Raw genomic sequence first — 18,298 nt, forward strand, 5'->3', positions numbered from 1 at the left:
TGGGAAGAATTAACATAGAAGAGTCGGTTCATTCTTGCTTATAAATTCTATTCTCTCTGAACACGTTTCTCTTTTTGGAGAACGTCATGTGAGATAACCTGTCTCTGATTAGCGCAATTTTCCTGCTCTTGTTTCTATTTCCTCGTCTCTCCCCCATCTATCACGGTGTGTGAAAACCTAGCTCGAGTAAGGAAACTTGTCAGAATACACATATTTGATTGGCTGAGCTGCATCACGTGATGTGATTTACAACGCATTGGTCGGTGTGTTTCCTGCACCGCTGAACAAGTACCGTAACGGCTGGAATAAGATGCGCCGGTTAAAGTACAATCTCGCTGCCGAAGATATATGATTCAGAAATATCGATTTTAGGTCCTCAGTCTGGATCGCAGTCCGCCAGTTAGAGACCCCTGCACTACATGTATCCTAAATATCTTTCCCATTAGCCCAGTGGTTCTTAACCTTATTGGAGGTACTGAACCTTGCGAGCTTCATCAGTGCATTCACCGAACCCTTCGTAATTGGAAAAATAAAATATTATTTCTTCAAAACATAGGTATATATTTTATTAGAACAAAACCAACAAAACATAAATTTCACACAAAAACATAACTCAATGAATGATTTGCGATCAGGTACGCAACTTCGTACGATGCTGTGAGGATCAGTTTGTCGACAAACAAAACATGAATTTCACACAAAAACATAACTCAGTGAATATTTACTGCAAATCAATGTGACTTTTGCTGTTGCCTTTCAGATACAAGTTCAGAAATGCGCGGCTTCACCTTGGCAAGTGCCACTCTCATATCATTTTCGCAACAAAGTCTGTTCCTTTTCTTCGTTTTCATGTCCACCATCCTCGAAAAGGATTGCTCACAAAGATACGTTGTAACAAACGGTTTCCAGCGTCATTCGCGCAGCCCGGTGGAAATTCGCGTCATTCGCAACCATTCACGTCATTCGCAACCATTTGCGTCTGTGCATTGACTTCAAAGTTCAAAGTTCAAAGTTCACTTTATTGTCAAAGTTTCCACATGTGTTATGCATACAGAAAATTCGAAATGCCGTTTCTTGCAGTCCCACAGTGTAATATAGACATGAACATATAACATATAATAGAATAAAATAGAATAAAATAGGAAAAAAAAAAAAAAAAAAAGTTAAGAACATAAGGGCCTAGATAAAGGATTAACAAGTAGCAGCAGAGAATAAAAAGTGACTGGTGCTGGATGAGGGAAGGGTGTGTGAGGGGGGTTTATGTTCGTAGCAGCAGAGAATAAAATTAAAATAAATAGATAAAAAAGTGACTGGTGCTGGATGAGGGAAGGGGTGTGAGGGGGAGTAGATGTCCTGGTATGTTCCATTTGAGGCAGTGTGGAAAGGTGGGTGAGGGGGAGGGTAGAGAGGTCAGGGGAGAGATGGCAGAGATGGCAGGAGGGGAGAGAGGGGGAGCGAGAGGAGAGAGGGAGGGAGAGAGTTCAGCATCCTGACCGCCTGGTGGAAGAAGCTGTTCCTCAGCCGGGTAGAGCTCGAACGGAGACTGCGGAACCTTCTCCCTGGAGGCAGGAGGCTGAAGAGGCTGTTGGAGGGGTGGGTGGGGTCACCCGCAATGCCGAGTGCTTTGCGGGTGAGGCGGGTGTTGTAAATGTCCTGTAGTGTAGGGAGTGAGACTCCGATGATCCTCTGGGCAGAGTTCACAATGCGCTGCAGGCTCTTGCGGTTGGAGGCGGTGCAGCTTCCGAACCACAGCGTGATGCAGCTGCTGAGGATGCTCTCAGTGGCGCCTCGGTAGAATGAGAGCATGATGGGGGGGGGGGCTCCTGCTCGCTTGAGCTTCCTGATGAAGTACAGGCGTTGCTGGGCCTTCTTTGCCAGTGCAGTGGTGTTGCTGTTCCAGGTGAGGTCATCTGTGATTGTCACACCCAGGAATTTGGTGCTGCTCACCTGCTCCACAGCAGCACCATTGATGTTCAGAGGGAGGGGGGGTTGGGAGGGGGTTCTCCTGAAGTCAACAACAATCTCCTTTGTTTTCCCCACATTGAGGAAGAGATTGTTATTTTGGCACCAACGGACCAGCTGGTTCACTTCCTTCCTGTAGTTAGTCTCATCGTTGTGGCTGATGAGACCTACCACGGTAGTGTCGTCAGCGAACTTCACGATGTGGTTGGAGCTGTAGTTGGGTTTACAGTCATGGGTCAGCAGGGTGAAGAGAAGGGGGCTGAGCACACAACCTTGGGGGGCCCCCGTACTCAGTGTTAGTGTGTTCGAAGTGTTGTTGTTGACCCGAACAGCTTGTGGTCTCTCTGTGAGGAAGTCCAACAACCAGTTGCAGAGAGAGGGGCTGAGGCCCAGGTCTGTAAGTTTACACACAAGCTGCTGGGGGATGATTGTATTGAATGCTGAGCTGAAATCTATGAACAGCATTCTGACGTAGGAGTTCTTAGTGTCCAGGTGTGTGAGGGCTGGGTGTAGAGCGGAGGAGATTGCATCCTCTGTGGACCGTTTAGTTCGGTAAGCAAACTGAAACGGGTCCAGGGAGGGAGGAAGGGTGGATTTGATCTGCTTCATGACCAGCCTTTCGAAGCACTTCATGATGGTAGAAGTCAATGCGACGGGGCGGTAGTCGTTGAAGCAGACTGGAGATGACTTCTTCGGCACAGGAATGATGGTGGTTTCCTTGAAGCACGTGGGAACAACAGCCTGGCTCAGGGAGGTGTTAAAGATGTCGGTGAGGACATCCGTGAGCTCCTCTGCGCAGTCCCTCAGCACACGACCAGGAATGTTGTCAGGTCCCGCAGCCTTGCGGGTATTAATCCTCAGCAGTGTGCTCCTCACACTGGCTGGGGACAGGCACAGAGCCTGGTCGTCGGTGGGGGGGGTGGTTTTCTGCGCAGGTGTGTTGTTCTGTGCTTCGAAGCGTGCAAAGAAGCCATTGAGGTTGTTAAGCAGGGAGGTGTGACTGTCACAGGTCTGTGGCGGTAGTTTGTAGTCCGTTATGGTCCTAATGCCCTGCCACAGGCTCCGTGAGTCCCTGCTGTCTTTGAAATGTCCTGTGATTTTCCTGGTGTACAGTTGTTTAGCTTTCCTGATGCCACGGCACAGGTCAGCCCTGGCTGCTCCCAGCCCAGCTGGGTCTCCAGCTCTGAAGGCGGTGTCGCGAGCCTTGAGCAGTGTGCGGACCTCCCCTGTCAGCCATGGCTTCTGGTTGGCTCGGATGGTGATGGCTCTGGTGGTAGTTACATCATCAATGCACTTGGTGATGTAACCTGTGACTGTCTCTGTGTATTCTTGAATGTTAATGTGATGGTTGTAGGTGGCTACCTGCTTGAACATGTCCCAGTCTGTAGTACCAAAGCAGTCCTGAAGTGCAGCAGTACTGTCCTCTGGCCACACCCGTACCTGTTTTGAAACCGGTTTGGTAACCTTTACCCTTGCTCTGTAGGCCGGTTTCAGCAAGACAGTGAGGTGGTCGGAGAGGCCAATGTGGGGGAGGGGGGACGCCTTGTACGCTCCCTTGATCGATGTGTAGACTAGGTCTAATTTGTTGTTTTCCCTGGTTGGAAAATCAACATGCTGGTATATTTTAGGCAGAACAGTTTTTAGGTTAGCATGGTTGAAGTCTCCAGCAGCGATGAGAAGGCCGTCTGGGTATGCTGTCTGTTGCTCACTGATGGCTCTGTAAAGTTCACTGAGTGCCTCCTCTCTGTCCTTGTTGTTGGGGCTCGGAGGTATATAAACAGCCACCAGTAGAATGGCTGAAAACTCCCTCTGCAGGTAAAAAGGACGGCACTTTAAAACCATAAACTCCACCAGCGGGGAACAGTGTTGGTTAACAACAGTAGCGTCTCGACACCAAGCATCACTGATGTAAACACACACACCGCCGCCGCGGGACTTGCCCACGCTAACTATGTCTCTGTCTGCTCGGTAGCATGTTAGCTTGTCCAGTTGAATAGCGGAGTCCGGGATGTTGTGGTGGAGCCATGTTTCCGTGAACACGTAAACACAGCAGTCCCTCACCTCACGCTTGGTTCTGAGTAGCCGTATATTGTCCATCTTGTTGTCCAGTGAACGGACATTTGCCATGAGTAATGTTGGAATTGCCGGCTTGTGTGGGCTAGCCGCTAGCCTAGCCCGGATACCTCCACGCTTTCCCCGCTTTTGCTTCCTCTCGCACCGCTTGCGCTGTCTCCTTACCGGGTGGGGGTTGACACAATGGGGGGAGCAGAGAAGTCCCAGGCTGCTAAGATCCACGGAGAGTTTGGCTTCCAAGTTGAAGAAAGTTGTACTTTTTCCAAGAAGAAACTCACGGCTGTATTGTTGTGTTTTGCGATATAAGTCCGTCGGGCATGACGAACACAGCGGCAAACTAGACAAACTAGACGAAAAAGACGAAAACACTGTTTTTCCGGGACCGCGAGGGGCCGCTGCGACTGCTCGCGCCGCCAACATCCTTATCCATGACTTTACATGTAAACTACCTCGCAGTGTGTGTCTGCCGAACCCCTCGGCAGACACACACTGCGATCAAGTGAGCCGCCGCTTTAAAAATGAATGACGTCTATTCCTTAAGCTGCGTTCACACCGAGCGCCCCGTTCGGTGTGAACGCAGCATAAGTTTTAGCTTTCTCCATGCTTTTTGGGCTACCCAAGTCACCGTAGGGATACCCAAGCCACCATACCGTTATGCTGCGTTCACACCGAACGGTGACTCATCGAACCCCTGCGGTTCGATTGAAGCCCTGCGGTTCGATCGAACCCAGGTTAAGAACCACTGCATTAGCCTATTTTCTCATTGCACAACTACTGTCTTCCTCAGTTGCTCTGCTTCCAGCACAGCTTGTTTTAAGTAGAGCTTTTATCCAATCAGATTTCACCTCTGTGCTGTCTCTAAGTAAAACAATCTGCACGGAGGCCTTCAGAATTACAAGTGAATCCCTTTGCAGTTTAAGTAAATGGAGACGATATTGTTGATTGTCATAGTCTACAACCAATCAGATCTTTAGTTTGACGTGTTGGGCGTATTCTTTGACATGTCAGAGCTTCTAGCTGGCCTATAAGTACGTAAGCATTAGCATTCGGCTTGATTGGTCAGTGGGCTAGCGTGACTGTTGTGAAACTAGCTAGCAGAACTTTGTAGTAGTAAGAGTTAAAGGTTAAATATACGTAAGAAGTTTTTACGTGACATTACATTTTTTGAGTTTTGGCATGTTGGGCGGTAACAATCTGCTGCCTCTGTCGAGCGGACATTTTCAGCCTCAAACACATTAAAACCTATTCAACCTGGGGAGGCTCGACTGTCTTCACTGGCGTCCATGAATCCAGAAGGATTTCTTACTGGAACTAAAACACACGGATGTACTGAACAACCGTGTGATTAAACTCTTTGTTAACAAAGAAAGGACGATGCACTTTGTCTTTAAATAGTGAGCAGCAGCTTTGGTAAGTGAACTTCTTTTGTTTTTTTACATCTGCAGTAGCTTTACTACCGTTTTCTATGGTGTCGTTTTTATTATATGGTTAATATTGTTCCCTCTGATGTGAATAATATTTGAATGGCCCGTGCTCTTCAGTGTGTGGTGAAATACGTGTTTGTTGGAAAAACTCGTGCTCTCCGCCTGTGTGCACGACACGTCTGAGAACGCGTAGCTAGGGGGGCCTAATCGTTTTGGGCCAAAAGAGGCGGGTCTATAAAGCAGTTTAGCCAATTGCTGATTCAAGATGAGTGACATACAATTTAGCCAATCAGCGCCCTCAAATAGATTTAGTGTGGGGCCAAAAAGATTTTGCCCCCCTAGCTGTGCATTCTCGTCAGGAGAAGTCTCTACAGGCGAGTGCCAGCGCGAGCACTCCTCCTCCAACCCCCGTTTGAGAGGAGAACTTTGGCGGAGATTCTGCAGCCAAAGAGCTGATATCAGATCAGCCTGACCTCACAATCAGACAGCAGACTACATGCGAAGCTTCACTACTAGCTGTACCAGACAGGTTTGGCTAGCTCAGGGGTCAGCAACCTTTACTGTCCAAAGAGCCATTTTGCTCTATTTTCCACCAAATAAAATGTGTCTGGAGCCGCAAAAGCTATTCGATATCACAGCTTATATAAGTTTTATATGTAGTTATATTATATATACAAAATCTATAGTTTGTTGTATTTATGAAATAATAGAACAAGAATAAAGACAATTATTGACATTTTATTGCTATTTTAACTTTCATGAAGAGGAGAAAAAAAATACACTGGCATGTGTAGGCCTACATTGAGGTCACAGAACTAAACACAGAAATATGCAGGCCTTGAGTCCTCCCCATAGTTGTGGGAAATAACTTAGAAATAAATATAACATATAGCTGCAGAAGTGAATCAAACACGGAACAATTCAAGTCTATTTGGATCCTCATGTTTGTGGAAAATAAATAAAATAACTTTGAAATAAATATAACATATAGCTGCAGAAGTGAATCAAACACAGAACAAGTCCTCTCCCCATGTTTGTGGAAAAAATATTAAATAAAAAGTAGCTTACTTTGAAATAAATATAACATAGCTGCAGCCTAATATCTTAAAATGAGTACAGATAAAAAAATAGGCAGTTTGTATTTAAGTAAGACTAAAGTCCATTTCAGTGCGATGTCATCCTCGTCTTTCCTCAGACACGTACAGCCATCAACCGTCGCGCCTGAACATAAAAACACAACGACATCAGTTCAGGATCTAAAATAAATATTTTTCTCCAAGATAATAGCCTATTAAATGATAGCGTTCTCACCTGTTTAATGTGACTTTTGTTTCTGAACATCGCTGCAGAGTTTCTCTATGTCAGGGCTGTAAGATGTGACTTTGAGCTTCAAACAGGACTACAGGCTGTCATCTGTGAGGCGGGAGCGATATTTAGCGCATCTCCAGCTTGATATTTTTCAGCAAATGCTGTGTGTTTGGTCTGAAAGTGTCTTTCAACATTCGATTTTTTGTTGTTTGCAAATTTCTCGCCACATATTAAGCATACAGGTAGGCCAGCGTTGTTGGCAGTGAACGCAAATAAATACATCCACGCAGAATTAAATTCTCTGTTTTATATTTTCTTCCAGGAGTTTTCTTTTTTTGTATTTATCCATTGATAACCTTACCGAGTCTGCAATCACGACGAGCCACCTGCAGGGGAAGGCACTTGACGGCGACGTAATAGGATGTGACGCACATTTTAGTTGACTAAATATTAAAACGTTTTTTATTTTCCGTGACACAGTATCACCTCAAAATCCAAGATATGAGGTGTTCCCTTTGAAAGATTGTCCACTGACAAAAACATAAAAAATAAATAAAAAAATTCCCTTTTTTTTTTGCACAAAGACTCAGGGAGCCGCGGGTTGCCGACCCCTGGGCTAGCTGGATGACGTCATGCTAATCATTTATTTAGCTTTTTAAAACAACGGGGAGAGATCCAGCACGGACAGTTAGGGAGTGAGGGATGAGGAGGTAAGGAAACATGAGAACACCAGGACACACATGAGAACTCTGTCAAGCTACATATTAGACAAAGTGAACATCTTTTCTTCTACATAGTTGTCCTCAGTCTCATCTGCTTAACTTGGTCATGGAGGCATCAACATGTAATAGAGATGTTAAAATTAACAGTGAAAACTCATCATCGCTTAATTTAACATCAGTATTCATAATTACACTTCATGTTTACTTCTCCTGATCTTTACCTCCTATAACAAGGTCCATAGGGGCATCTCAATAAATAAACATGTTATTTTATATTATGTTATATAAGTGTCATTTAATGCTTTTTTTCATGTTGGAATGAATGTTTTGTATTTAACTGCAAAGTAGTAATGCGTGTTTGATACTTTAATTTGTTTGCATTAAATCATACTGGGATGTTTGTTGAAATTGATGGGATGGCCCTACCTAGAACATGTTCCACCAGCCGCCACTGGTTGATAGTAAATCTGTTGTGTTCACATCAGTATATATGTAGGCTGATTTGCAACTATGAAGTCTTCCGAGATTAGGATAAAATGACCCTTGACAGAACGAATTATCAAAGAAACGGATCCAACTGATGTCCAGACTTTATGCAAATCATCCTGTTCCAATGCACTTGTGTGTTATCCTCAGTATATATTTCAGAGACTCAGAGACAGACCTTTGAGCAGCCTTGATGCATAACCTGTTTGTGTTTCAACTCTGTTTCCTTCTTGCAAGAATAAATGTCCTGTTTACTGATTTTTACTTTTTACTGATGTGTTCTGGGCCCAACTGTCCCAAAATTCTGCAATATAAACCAAACCAAGATACACCCCACACAAGCTGGAAAACCCCCACTTGTCGATCGTCAACCACTCAAAACAAGGTTAATTTCCTGGAAGTGCTCACCACCTTGGCACAAAGGACAGACAAACATCATGTCCATCATGTTACATCGGCGTCGAGTAAATTTCTGTTGCTAGAAGGGGCAAAGGCCTGTTGAATGGTGTTATTTGGGTTGTATGTTGTTCTACCTGCTTTGTTGTCATATAAATATATGTGACTGATTCTTGTGAGTTTGTTCTCGTTATTGTGGTAATTACATTGATTTTGACTATATGTATTGCCTGTTAATGCCGAAACATCCTGTCATGCTGCATCTCGTTTCACACTGGGGAGGAACAGCAGTCTCCTGGGCTAAAAGCTATGAATAGCTGGATGAGAACAGCCTGCTTGATTTCTATAAGCAAAAAATTTAACACAACAGCATTTGTCTGGGAATGATTCTGCCCCAAGCTGTTACATCTATAAAAGCAGTTGATCACTGTAACTGTAACCACTATGAGCAGTTTCCACTGTGAATCATCTTTTTTCGATGGCATGACCGGTATCTGTAACACACAACTCCACACATGTCTTAAAAGACAGTTTTTGGACATGTCTGAGTAAACAGCCTCTGAGCCTCAGGCCTGAGTGGGTGTTTCCCACTACATCGGCTGGCTCTGCTGGCAGACACACTTCTTCATCTTCTGTGGGGAGCTACTGACTGGAGAGTGAATGTGATACAAGACGAATTTTCCCCTTTTCCAACAAGTGTTTTGATAGTATAAGTTATCAACTATTTGCAATTTAAGATGTCCCTTTACAACATTAATCATCGGGGAGGACCCATTGTAACTGTCAAGGAGACATGTGTAATTGTTTATTCTTTTGAGTTTATATGGTACCAATGTATCATATTTCGTCCTGTATGGTGCTAAGTAACAGGCCACACCCAGAGTGGGCGTGGGCATATGACCGTGGCATTGTGGGTCGTTAGCTCGCGCAGAAGCTAAGCGTAAACGACCAGGGTAAACTGATTCTGCATGTGATCCAAGAGGTGCACACGGTAAAGTGTTCATTTGTACATATATTTGTGTGTATTGTTGTTGACCTGCCTCTACGTTTAAATGTGTTGCATTTTTTGAGATTGTAGTTCGTAGTTTATGTCATTATTAACGTGCTAATATGTGCTAACAACGTGTGCTAGCAAATGTCCGTTTGTCAACGGACATTTGCCGGAGAGACTCCACAAGAGCTCGCAATTTACGTACAAATGTTTATGTTTTGTTTGTAGTTTTCACGGTGTCTGTGGTGTCTATGGTGTCAGAGTGGAGAGAGAGGAAGAGCGAGAACGGAAAATAAAGTTCATCAAGACATCAGTACGAAGCGTCGCCATTATTGTTGGATCCGTGCAGCTACACCCATCATCCATTGAGAAAGTGGAAGCTAGTTACGCTGTGTTCGCGCGACGAGATTACATACAAAGTCAATGCAAGGACGAGAGTTGATGCGAGGGGCCGCACAAATGACATGAATTCTTGAAAATTCTCACCTCGGAAATTTGCGTGACTGTCATGAAAGCATATCAGCATTAAGTTTCTCCTTCTGTCATCACTGACATCCTGGAAAAAAATACTGTAGTCGTAGCTGTTCACCAAGAACGTTATCATACCTCATATTGTAGACTGGATGAAACTGTGTATAAATGTATGCGTACAAACTATAATGGCTCTGCCGTATTTACGTCTATATGATGTGGTTTTCAGTGTTGATGGAGCAGCTCCAACGTTAGCACTAGTGGTGTAACGGATCACGGATTGATCCGTTATCTGTTCGGATCACACCTCACAGTTCGGCACACTTGTGAACCACGGAGTATGTTTTAAATTTTTTTTAACAGTTTAATCATCATAGTGTGTCATAAAGTTCTACTGCTGCTGTTCCTTTTCAAGTAACAAGTCCCCGAACATCAATGCACAGTGTCAGTGAACAGATATAAAGCAATAGTGTGTTCACGTGAACGGAGCGTGGAACATTTAACATTGAAAATCATGGCGAGTGGAGGAACTTGAGACGCTCCCGGCGTCATTTAAGTCGCAAGTTTGGGAGCATTTAACTTCTAATGACGGATGAGGGTGGTGGACTAAACCGTTGAAGAGACACCAGGCACAACAACAACAAGGTATCATCGCAGCATTTAAGAAAGCATTTGTGGCAGAATCAGACCGGGCCAAAGCTATTACAGCATCTATTGGGGTCTTTATTGCTGCAGACATGAGGCCATACTCCGTTGTGGAAAACAAAGGATTTGAAAATCTGGTTAAAGTGCTCCAGGGCAACGAAGACTGTGACCGCTCACTTCATCACGGAGGAGTGGGAGATTCATAGTCCGGTGCTGCAGACACGCCCCCTCTGGGAGAGTCACACAGAGGGCAGGTGCTGACAGAAGCAGCAGAGTGGAAGCTAGACGGGCCCAATAGCAATATCTCAGTCACCACAGAAAGGTCTACCCTCTCCCCAGACAATGGAGATATTGTCATATTTTTGAAAACAAATGTAAAGTTGTAGACCATTTCACAGTAATGGTAAACATTATTGCAGTGTATTTGAATGACATAACCTGACAGGAATTACACATAGACTCAAGTTGTTGCCGAGCAGTTCAGTTCAGTTGAAACAGAATACTCACAGAATTGAGTATTCTTGAATGTTTTATTTTATTTTTCTTATTTATTTTGTTTCAAATTGGACATCGTCAATATCTTTGTTTTTATGTAAGACTATAGACCAAAGTTATTTGCTTTATGTGTTCTTGAAGTTCTTTAATTAATAAATGGAAAGCAGTTATATTTGACTCCTCCCCTTTTTTTGCCGATTCGAAAAATGATCCGAACCGTGACTCAATAACAGTGATCCGAACCGTGAGGCGTGTGATCCGTTGCACCCCCAGTTTCCTCCGATCTATCCAAGCTCCATTCAGAAAACAAGCATTTTTTTTGTCATCTAGTGCAGTGTTTTTCAACCTTTTCTGTGCCGCGGCACATTTTTTACATTAAAAAGATCACACAAACAACCAAAAACGTTACAAAATGACACCTTTTAGCATAATACAGCAGATATGCAGGGGTGTCAAACTCAACCACAGAGAAGGACAAAATAAGAAATTGGGACTACGTTGAGGGCCAAACAGGGTCAACATTTAATAAACAGGATAGAAGGGATATTGGACAAAGTGCAAAAAGAATACATGTTTAGGTAGGCTACATTATTTATGCATATGTGCCAGAGCCAGATGTTTGGCATCTTTTCTTGGCTGCCAGTTCATTAATGTCTGGAGTTAGGTTCTGTGGAAACCCTCACGATTGAGTGAAGGTGCATCAGTGAGACTCCTGTGTGGGTTTGTGTTCATCTTCATCACAGAGAAAAGCTGCTCACACAAGTATGTGCTTCCAAACATGCAGAGCGTTTGAGCAGCATGGAGGCGGAGTTAAGGCATCGTTTCTGGGTGAAGCTTGGAAACTGTGAAGCGCCCTCAGAGTCACACTTTGCCTTGAGTGTCATTACACTGGAGGTCTATCAGCTCCACAGGTGCTCTTTCCACATCAACTGCAAACGGATTGCTGAGCAGTTCAAATTTACATTTCTGAGCTGTAAAGTCGGCAAATCACGAGTGAACTCTGTGCCAAGTGCACCCAGTTTATCAGCAACATGCGCAGTCGGGAACACAGCGGTGGAGACTTTTACTGCCTCACACATGTCTGTGATCACACGTCCCCGTCCCTCAAGCGCAGTGAGATGCTTTGTTATGTTGCACAAAAAGCCAGCTGACATCGCCACTTTTCGTCCCGGAGCTCTGTGGTGTGGCGGGCCAGTTATGATAAACATGATATTTTCTGGCGGGCCGTTGTACTGAGAGACATGTAGTCTCAATGTGTTGATCCTTACGAGGCTTTTCAACTGGGTTATTTTGTCCAGGGCCCAGTTCAGAGTCTGCATTTTTCCTTTTCAAATATTTCTCCATCGCTGTTCGTCTTGTCACCTCAACTTCTCCCGCACGTCATTTCATTCTACTGTCTTAAATGAACACGGTCATTACTGCGCTACCTACTGCCACCCACTGGCATGGAAGAGTATTTATTACTTAGTCAGCCACTATATTGCAGCTCAGACGCTCAACAATGGCAAAGTATTTGCAACATTAGCAATTTTATTGGACTGATTTAGTGAAATTGGACATTTTCCCACAGCACACCTGGCAATCTCTCATGGCACACTGGTGTGCCGCGGCACAGCGGTTGAAAATCACTGATCTAGTGGACACACCTAACAGCTTGAATTCAGACAAATCAGCATCATTATGTAGATATTTTAGCATCCTTTTTATCCATTTATTGCAATCAAATCACAGCTAAATTCATTATTTGGGGGTAAACCAACCGATGTGTGGCTTGCTAGAAACAGTGAATACAGCTCAGGGAAACACAGAGCGACCGCGTTTAGTTTCCCGGGATATGTGGGACTTCTACAACATGCACAAAGCAGCAACAGTGGTTATTATAGCCATGATTGATGGAACGTCTACACGGAGGGAGCGCCTGCTCCTCTCCAGCGCGTCAAGCGAGTGACGCATATAAACTCAATTGAACCCGTGATCAAGCTCCCGCAAGTGCTGCAACTCGAAAATTCACTTTGCGTTTGGTGTGAACACAGCAATAGACAAGCTCAGATTACAGAAAGACCGGGGGTCTAGCTAATGATAGCTGTCTCTTTTTATTGGTCCAGGTGTGGTGATGACAAAGACTGTAAAATGTAGCCCTTTAACAGAATGCTGACTCGCACACACAGATTTGATCAAATAATCAAATTACAGCACCGCCATCATCAGTTGGTGGTAAGTACATCCGTGCCCAATGGAGAACGTGAAGATGGGGGCTCAGCCACTAAAGGAGGGACAGGAATCTACCAATCTATACTGGCAAAAATCAATTACAGTATCTGTCATCTGAAACTAGAGCTCATACTGTCGTCTGTCACCTTCCGTTGTGTACTCCTCTTCCTCCCCCACTTTTCGTCCTCTGCCAGCCCCTCCTCGCATTCCAGACGGATCACTTTATTCCCACATGACAGTCACAAAAAGAAGAGGAAGAGGGGGGAGGGAGATCATGTACTTCGTCCGACAGTTCTGGGTTTGCCTCAGCACGCCAATTTGCTTATTTTTTTATCAAATGATGTGGCATGAACAGAATGAATGAATTGATGTAAAGCATCATGTGTTGTGATATACAATGACCATATGACACCTGTCCAGCTGGTCCAATTATTATTTGATGTTAACCCCACTGTTCTATTCTCTTATATCCGACATCAGCCGATGCTCAAGAAATGATACTTGACATCATATTTGTCATAATCCCACAACTTCCACATTCCCCTACGATACCCCGACTTTCTGATATAACATCTTCTGTGGTCACAATGTCGCAATGGACAAAGAGAAACTTATTACTGAGGACTTTTTTGACCCACAGCCCCAGCTTTAGAGAGATATATTAAAGAAATATTCCCTGCTGAGACATAAAAGTCTCCAAGGCAGGCCTCCAAATTCTCATGTAGCCCTGTTGTTGTGCTGCTGTTGTGTGCTAGAGGTGTTATGCGATCCTCATCACACGGTATGTTTTTGCTTGACTTTGCACCTTGCTGAAAGCTGTTCTCCGATTTAGATTAGGACCCAATTATACTCCCAGCTGGAGTGATAATTGAGGTGAGACCATGGAGCTGATTGGAGAGGGGGATCAGGAGCACAGACAGTGTGCGTTGGGCTTTACTTCACATTTCGCTCTGGACTATTTGTCACGATTAGGCTTTGCCTTCTGTGTTCTGTGTGTGTCTTTGTGTCTGTGTGTAGCTCCACACCCTCCTCACTCTACCTGTCAGCCACTCCCTCATCATCAGCCTAACTCCCTTCACCTGCCTCTGATCACTAATCAAGCACTCCCTCATCAGCACAACTCTCCTCACCTGTTCAAGCCACTATATACGAAGTGGACGCAGTCGTCATGACGTCACCCGTTGGTTTGTGGACCGCCGTTTTGAAGCCTCGAGTTTGGGAATTTGGTCGTCACCATCTTGCTTTTTGAACGGGAGACCATATTTGGACTGTGGAGGAGTGACATAGAAACGCTATCACAGTAAGCCCCGCCCTAAAGCATCCCCTGCTTTATGGTCTGTTTGACTCTAAATGGACCATAATGTACGAAATTAACATCATGCTGTATTGAAGAAGACTTGAAACTTGAGATTGAGACCATAAACTCATGTTTACAATGTTTACTGAGGGAATAAACCAAGAGAGAAGTAGAGTCATTTTCTCATAGACTTCTATACAACCAGAGGAGTCGCCCCCTGGTGGACACTAGAGAGAATGCAGCTTTAAGGCACTTATTGACTTCACTTTTCAGAACCGGAGGTTGCTGCTTGGTTTGCACGAGCTTACGTAAACACATATTGTATTTTGTTTTACAGGAAGAAAAGATGTAATTTTGAAACACAATGGTAGAAATTTACTTTTTGAAATTTATTTTGCAAATATCGTTAAATAGGTGCGCAAAATGACTGTGAATGTGATCTAAAAGGGTTTAAAAGGCATTTGTAATTTCATCTTGATCAAGGGAGGGTTCCAGCAGAATTTGAGAGTTACTCTGTAAGTACAATACGGAGGCAGCAAGCTATGTGAACGGGTACAGACAGAGATGCAGACAGGACTCCCGAAATCAAAGTAATAAACCATGTTAATAACAACACTGACTATCTGATAATGGAGGCCGATAACAATAATGGTAAAAACAAATTGGATATTTATCGACAATAATTTGTTTTTTTTAGTGCTGGGAAAGTTAACGCGTTAATTTCCCGTTTATTATTTTATCGTGCGTTAACGCATTTTTTAAATTTATTATTATAATTATTATTATTTTTTAAATTGAAAGACGAGAGACAATACATAGACATAACAACAAGAGGATGACAAGAACAGTGGGATAAAAGCCAGCAAACATCCTGTGTGTGTGTGTGTGTGTGTGTGTCCTTGAGCCTTTTGAGATGGGGAAAAAAAAAATTATAATAAAACAACAAAAAAAACAGGTAAGTATTTTTAATTCATTATTATTGTAACAGACTGTCTCATGTTTATCGTTTTGTATTGGAGATATGATGTCCCTTCAGGGTTGCCGTAGAGAAAAAGCGACTTCCGCTTCCGCTTCTGGTCGGGGGGGGGGGGGGGGGGGGCATAAATAAAGAGAAGCTGCACCAGCTGTTGCTCTCCCTGGAGACTACTGGACATCGCTGCGGTCAACTCAGCAGACACTCACATGTTAGTGCACCTATATGCTGACATTCACCGTAAACGCATTTAAACGGCACAGATCGGGAGCGAGCGAAGGACTTTGAAAGTTAGCGGAAACATGAACGTGAGACAACATCCGGTTTCTTCAGACGAACATCCGGTTTTCAGAAAAAGATGCCAACAAAGTATAAATTATATTCACATTAAGTATGAAACATGCTACCTGCATCTCGTGAACCAAATGTTATTGCCCTTTTGTTTATATAGCAGTACTTTTAAAATAAAAGTACGCAATACACTACACTTTATAATTCATTATTGAACTTTGCCATAACAATGTGATTAAATATTTTAATCGTTGCCCAGCACTAGTTTTTTAACATGGATCCCTCAAATTTGGTGGTAAGAAATGTGACACAGATAAATACTAGGCGTTGGGGTTCAGCGACAAGGCACTATAGCGACAAGGCACTATATCCCATTAGAGCACTACTGTCACTGTTACGCTGGTGGCTAGCAGCTAAAGGTGCTAGCCACCATCAGCCGTGTTGAGAGCTGTGTGGAGGCAATCCCTAAATCATATATTCTCTGAATTTGGAATTTAGCATCTTTCAGGCCTTTCAGAAACGTAAAAGGACGCAAAGCTGAACATTTATTTTGCAGATCATAAAACCTTGTTTGTAAATGAAACTTGAGTGGCAGCTGATTCTCCTATATACACACATGTATTGCATGGCCATTAATAAGTATAGCGTAATTTAATAACTGAACTAATAAATAGTATGTGTCGGTCCTAGCAGAATGTCTTTATATGAAAAAAGAAATATGAGCCACATTCAATGTTACTGAAGACCAACAACTTAAAATACTTTCCATCCATGAATTCCATTCTTTTGACATTGAGGAGGCTGACTAACACTCCCTCTGATGGAGCTACAGCAATGTTTTCTGTTTCGTGATGGTACAGAACCTGCTCTGGTTTGTAGAGTCTGTTGGCTTACCCGTAGATGCAGGAGATGTCAATGACCACATCGATCATGTCACAGCAAAGCTCGTATGTCTGCATATCTACCGGACTGCTGTCCGTGGCGATGTAAATCTTACTGACCACATCGAACAAGAAGGCCTTCTCAATGCCAGAGTTCTGAAAACAAGGCAGAGACAAAGAGGAGCATCACAAAGTGCAAATCCTGCTGTCAGGGAGAGGACTATCCTCTACACCAGGGGTCTCAAACTCCAGGCCCGCCACGTCATTTTATGTGGCCCGCGAATCCGCCAGTAAAAAATAAAAAAGTAAAACTTTTTTTTTCTTTTTTTTAAAAGTTCGACTTGATAATAAAAATATCATCATAGTCGAAATTATGAGATAGAAAGTCGAAGTTATGAGATAGAAAGTCATAACTATGATAGAAAGTCATAATTCTCAGATAGAAAGTCATAATGATGAGATACTTAAACATAGAAGCAGCTCTTTGGCTGGTTACTGTACACTTGAAATGGAAATGTATTGTGAGTACATTGAAGACTACTTTAAACGTGGCTTTAAAACACATGAAATACTTCACGTGGGATTGTGCAAATGCACCCTTGAAAGGATTTTAAGCATTGAACAAAGTTATTGTAATAACTTGTGTTTGATATTTGTCTTTGCTATTTTCTTTAACAGTTTGATCTTTGATAGAGTAATGTGGGTTTCTGAACCCTAAATTAAAAGGATTTAAGTTATAATAACAGAAATGTGCTTAAATATATTTTTACATTTATATAACTGCAAGTACAATATTTTTACACTTGAATAAACAACAATCAAATGCAGAAAGTTATTTAACAATATGTTACATTTAGTAGTTACATTTACACAGTCTTACATTTACAACCGACCCTTTGAGGGCGACCGTGATGCTGATGTGGCCCGGAGTGAAAATGAGTTTGAGACCCCTGCTCTACACAAACCATGCTCTTTGACAATCAGCTTCACTAACCTCACTGTTCTTTGATACACACTTTTATAATTTAGGAAAGGATGAAACTGAAAAAGACGAATGCAAACAAAGTGCATTCCAATGAATTTAAATTAACAGAAGAGATAACATGGAATTAAAGAGAGATGAGCCACACAAAGTTTCAGAGACAAACTCTGTCTGGTATACTTTTGAGAGGAATGGGAGGTTAGAGACCGGTCGATAATTATTAGGATGCCCTGGGTCAATGTGTATTATTTTTCAGTAGAGGTTTAACCACAGCAGTCTTAAAGCTAGTGGGATAATGACAGTCCTAAGTGACAAATGAATATTATTCAGTGTTATTGGTCCAAGAAATAGGCAGATATCATTAAAAGGTTTAGCTGGTTGCTTTGGGAGGCTCGGACAACATTTCAAGAGAGAACGTCTCCAAATATGTGTGCCAGTTTTACAGGACCAGCTGGAGACGAGGAACCCATTCTGAATCTGATCTCATCTATTTTATATCTATAGAAGAAAAAACCTAAAAACTGATGAGCCGTAAAGGATGAGAGAGACGCAACGAGAGAAATGAGCTGCTTTGGCAGCGGACAGAGCACGCTTGTAATGTAACACGAACTCAGGCCATGAGAAATAGAAAACTTCCTCTTGTTTTAGTAGAAAAAAGGCATAACGAATCCAGGAGGCCAGAGAGAGCTG

General features: G+C 43.2%; 1 protein-coding gene across 2 annotated transcripts in view; it reads right to left on the reverse strand.

The window, feature by feature from the left end:
* Positions 1-18,298, reverse strand: part of rragd (ras-related GTP binding D) — a 50,357-nt gene that overhangs the window by 17,278 nt on the left and 14,781 nt on the right. For both annotated transcript variants that reach the window (XM_079286930.1, XM_079286931.1), the window contains exon 5: positions 16,640-16,782. In XM_079286930.1, coding sequence (XP_079143056.1) covers positions 16,640-16,782 — 143 coding nt within the window. The remainder of the gene's footprint in view (positions 1-16,639; positions 16,783-18,298) is intronic.

The sequence above is a fragment of the Melanostigma gelatinosum genome (assembly GCF_949748355.1).
Source record: "Melanostigma gelatinosum genome assembly, chromosome: 16".
NCBI lineage: Eukaryota > Metazoa > Chordata > Actinopteri > Perciformes > Zoarcidae > Melanostigma > Melanostigma gelatinosum.